Source organism: Sinocyclocheilus anshuiensis, unplaced genomic scaffold (assembly GCF_001515605.1).
Source record: "Sinocyclocheilus anshuiensis isolate Anshui unplaced genomic scaffold, SAMN03320099.WGS_v1.1 scaffold229, whole genome shotgun sequence".
Taxonomy (NCBI): Eukaryota; Metazoa; Chordata; class Actinopteri; order Cypriniformes; family Cyprinidae; genus Sinocyclocheilus; species Sinocyclocheilus anshuiensis.
Genome location: NW_015537957.1, coordinates 669,717 through 673,113, shown reverse-complemented (window position 1 = coordinate 673,113; position 3,397 = coordinate 669,717). Strand labels below are relative to the sequence as shown.

Sequence of the window (3,397 nt, the reverse complement as noted above, 5' to 3'; positions counted from 1 at the left end):
TAGGATGACTTGAGGGTGAGTAATTTATGGGCTAATTTTCATTTTTGGGTGAACTAACCCTTTAAGTCATGAACCAAACCAACCTGCTATGAGGTGAATCACAACATTACAAACTCTGCTTAGAAAGGACTACAATCCCATGAAGCATTGTGAATGACATAGTCAAATTAATAACAGTGGAGAAAAAATATTTTAGTAGTTTGAGAGCATTTGTGAGCTATTATGTCATTCACAGTGCTTCATGGTAGTGGGTGGGTGCTAAAGAATTATTTCGGCACGATTTGCTTTGTGGAGATTTCTCTGTAGAATCATGGGTAATGTTGTTTTTCACTGGGTGAGAAACAAATCAAAATTGAAATGACAATTAGAAAACGCTCAAGCTTTGAAGACCATTTTCTTCTTCAGCCAATACCATTCAAGCTAACAAAACTATATTCTGAGAACATGTTGCTAACTTCTCATTAAGCTATGAAAACGTTATCCGAAACATACGGTTATGTGAAGGTTAGAGAAAACATTAAGGGAACATTCCAATTTGATAATTTTGCAAACATTATGAGAATGTCACTTTTAAATGTTCTCGAAACCATCTGAAACTATAAGTAGCAACAATTAGGTGAACATCCAGTGTTTCAGAAAAACATAATCTATACATAATGTTTTGCATGCTAATGTTTTGAGAACATTATTAAAGTCCGGATGACTTTAAACGAACATTCTATTAATGTTACTGGAAGAACATTTGTTCATAACTTTCGAGAAAACGCTTCCATAACCTTGTTCAAAGTTCTGAGAACATTTTCTGTTAGCTGGTATGTTTATACTTTTGCGAAATTTTGAGCCTAAGCAGTTTATAGTAAGATTAAGATGTTTGCGTATTTGATGCTAAGGACTATTTTTTGGCAGTAAAGAAATGTGTTGGGTCACTTGATGTAAAATTTGAATCCTGAAGCAAAACCAGTTGAGAACCAGTGTTCTAGACCTCATTAGTATTAGATAAACCACTGGGCCATATTAGTTGGTCAGTTCGTAGTGATTGACAGTGATCCATAGCATTCACAACCAGTATTTCCATCAAGGTAGTGTATAGGATCTCTTTCAGCTACTGCTTCTGTGGTACTTCTGAACCTGCTGCTGTCTGCACCTTAATATAATACAGTGTTCGCCTGCTCTGTCTGCACTTTCATATCCATTTGACAAACTCAAATCATGACATGAAATGCACTTTATGTGAATAATAAATAAAAGTAAGTTCAATTCATGCAGATTTTTTTTTCTGTCAAATGTTGCTTGTGTGCTTTATGCAAAGATTATGTAATTACATGCATTGTGAGATTAATTTATTCTAGTGCAAATGAGTGTGACATGTTCAGAGTGATGAATTTATAATAATCAGAATTAATAATGTGCAATAATAATATCACATTTGGTCATTTAATTACATTTATTAATGTATTACACCACAATTGCACACGTACATCTTCATAATTTTATATATAGATTCATATATTTATACATTTTGTGTAAGTTAATAATTTAAAAATAAAAGTGTGAAGGAAAAGATATACATCCAGTGTGCAGTAGGCTGTTTAGTTTTGAACTGTTTAAAACTAAAGTAATGATAAAGTGTTGAAAGAAAGAAAGAAAGAAAGGCATAGGCTACATCTGACAAATTATATTTTACAATTAAATCAAACAACTGGTGTTTTTCTTTTATTCTGTCCTAGGCTTCTGAAAATTGTTGTAGTTAGTTTCTAAATATTGCAAAGGGGTATCTTCCAAAACCATAATTTATGAATGAAACATTTCTCCAATATGGCTACAATACCACTGATCCGAACATTAGCCTAAACAAAGATGTTTTTGTTTTCAGATACAGAAAGCGTTTCGAAATACCATTGACATGTGTTGTTAAACCCCTTAAAATATCGTTTATGGTGGGAGAATTAACATTTATGAATGTGAATATAAACTAAATTGTAAGATTGTTAAAAAGAAATGGAAAAGAATGCAGAATATTTGCGTCACAGAGTCCGGCGCTGCATGACATCATCTCCGTGCGCCGCGGCGGAGTTCAGTGAAAGTTGAGTGAATGTTGAGATTGTGGATGTAGTTATGAGTGCCGTTCACCGGGCGTTAAAGAAACACTTCGGATTCGACAAGTTTCGATCTCAGCAGCAGGAAGATGCCGTGAAAGCAGTGCTAAAGGGTGAAGACACACTTACACTGGACTGTTATGGGATAAATGCCAGGAGTTAGCTGAATGCTAGTGCAGTTGATGGTTAAATGAGTCAGTGATAATGACAGCCACAGTGCAGTGGTGCTATTTCCTGTATATATATATGAGGGAGACAGTCGGGCACACAAAGACGTGGAATCAAAGCCACAGCTTGATAGCACCAAACTTGACGCTATACTTGGTGAGTGCATGTAATTAAAGGGAAATTTCATCATAAAATAAAATCCTACACATTACTCATAAACATGTATTTTTTTATTTTTTTATTTTTTTTTTTACAAAATTATGTTTGCCGTTGTAAGTGACAGTAATTGTGTTAAATGACTGTCACCTCCAACATATACCAAAAAAGGAACAGTACAAACATTTCTGAAAACCCTGTAATCTATAAAAGTCTAATTTGGGATCATCAGTTTGGATTTGTTAATGTTACAATAGAAAAAAAAGAAAAATAATCACACAATGCTACACTACAAACAAAAGAACCCAAGGCCCCTTTGATGATGCCCAAAAAATAACCCAAATTTATGTGAAGTTAGACATTTTAAAGGACATTTTTGGTTGTCTGTTTTGATTGCATTAGTGTTCAGAAACTTGAACTTGAATTTCATATCACTACATGATACTTTGTTTTATTGTGTTAATTCTGGATGATGACTTTGGGGTGACAGAAAAAAATATTTTTTTGTTCTGTGTGTGTGTGTGTGTGTGTGTGTGTGTGTGTGTGTGTGTGTGTGTGTGTTCTGTGTGTATGTGTTCTGTGTGTATGTGTATGTGTGTTCTGTGTTTATGTGTGTGTTCTATGTGTATGTGTGTTCTATGTGTATGTGTGTTCTGTGTGTATGTGTGTGTTCTGTGTGTATGTGTGTGTTCTGTGTGTATGTGTATATGTGTGCTCTGTGTGTGCTCTGTGTGTATGTGTATATGTGTGCTCTGTGTGTATGTATATATGTATGTGTATTCTATGTGTGTGGTGTGTGTTCTGTGTGTATGTGTATGTGTGTGTTCTGTGTGTATGTGTATGTGTGTATGTGTATATGTGTGCTCTGTGTGTATGTGTATATGTGTGCTCTGTGTGTATGTATATATGTATGTGTATTCTATGTGTGTGGTGTGTGTGTGTGTGTTCTGTGTGTGTTCTGTGTGTATGTGTGTGTG

At 34.6% G+C, this 3,397-nt stretch overlaps 1 protein-coding gene across 1 annotated transcript in view; it reads left to right on the top strand.

Annotated features, from left to right (window-relative positions):
* The first annotated feature begins 2,041 nt into the window (after positions 1-2,041).
* The window catches only part of recql5 (RecQ helicase-like 5), a 32,153-nt gene continuing 30,797 nt past the window's right edge, over positions 2,042-3,397 (top strand). The window contains exon 1 of the mRNA XM_016456670.1: positions 2,042-2,209. Within this exon, the coding sequence (XP_016312156.1) occupies positions 2,116-2,209 (94 nt within the window). The 5' untranslated portion in view covers positions 2,042-2,115. The remainder of the gene's footprint in view (positions 2,210-3,397) is intronic.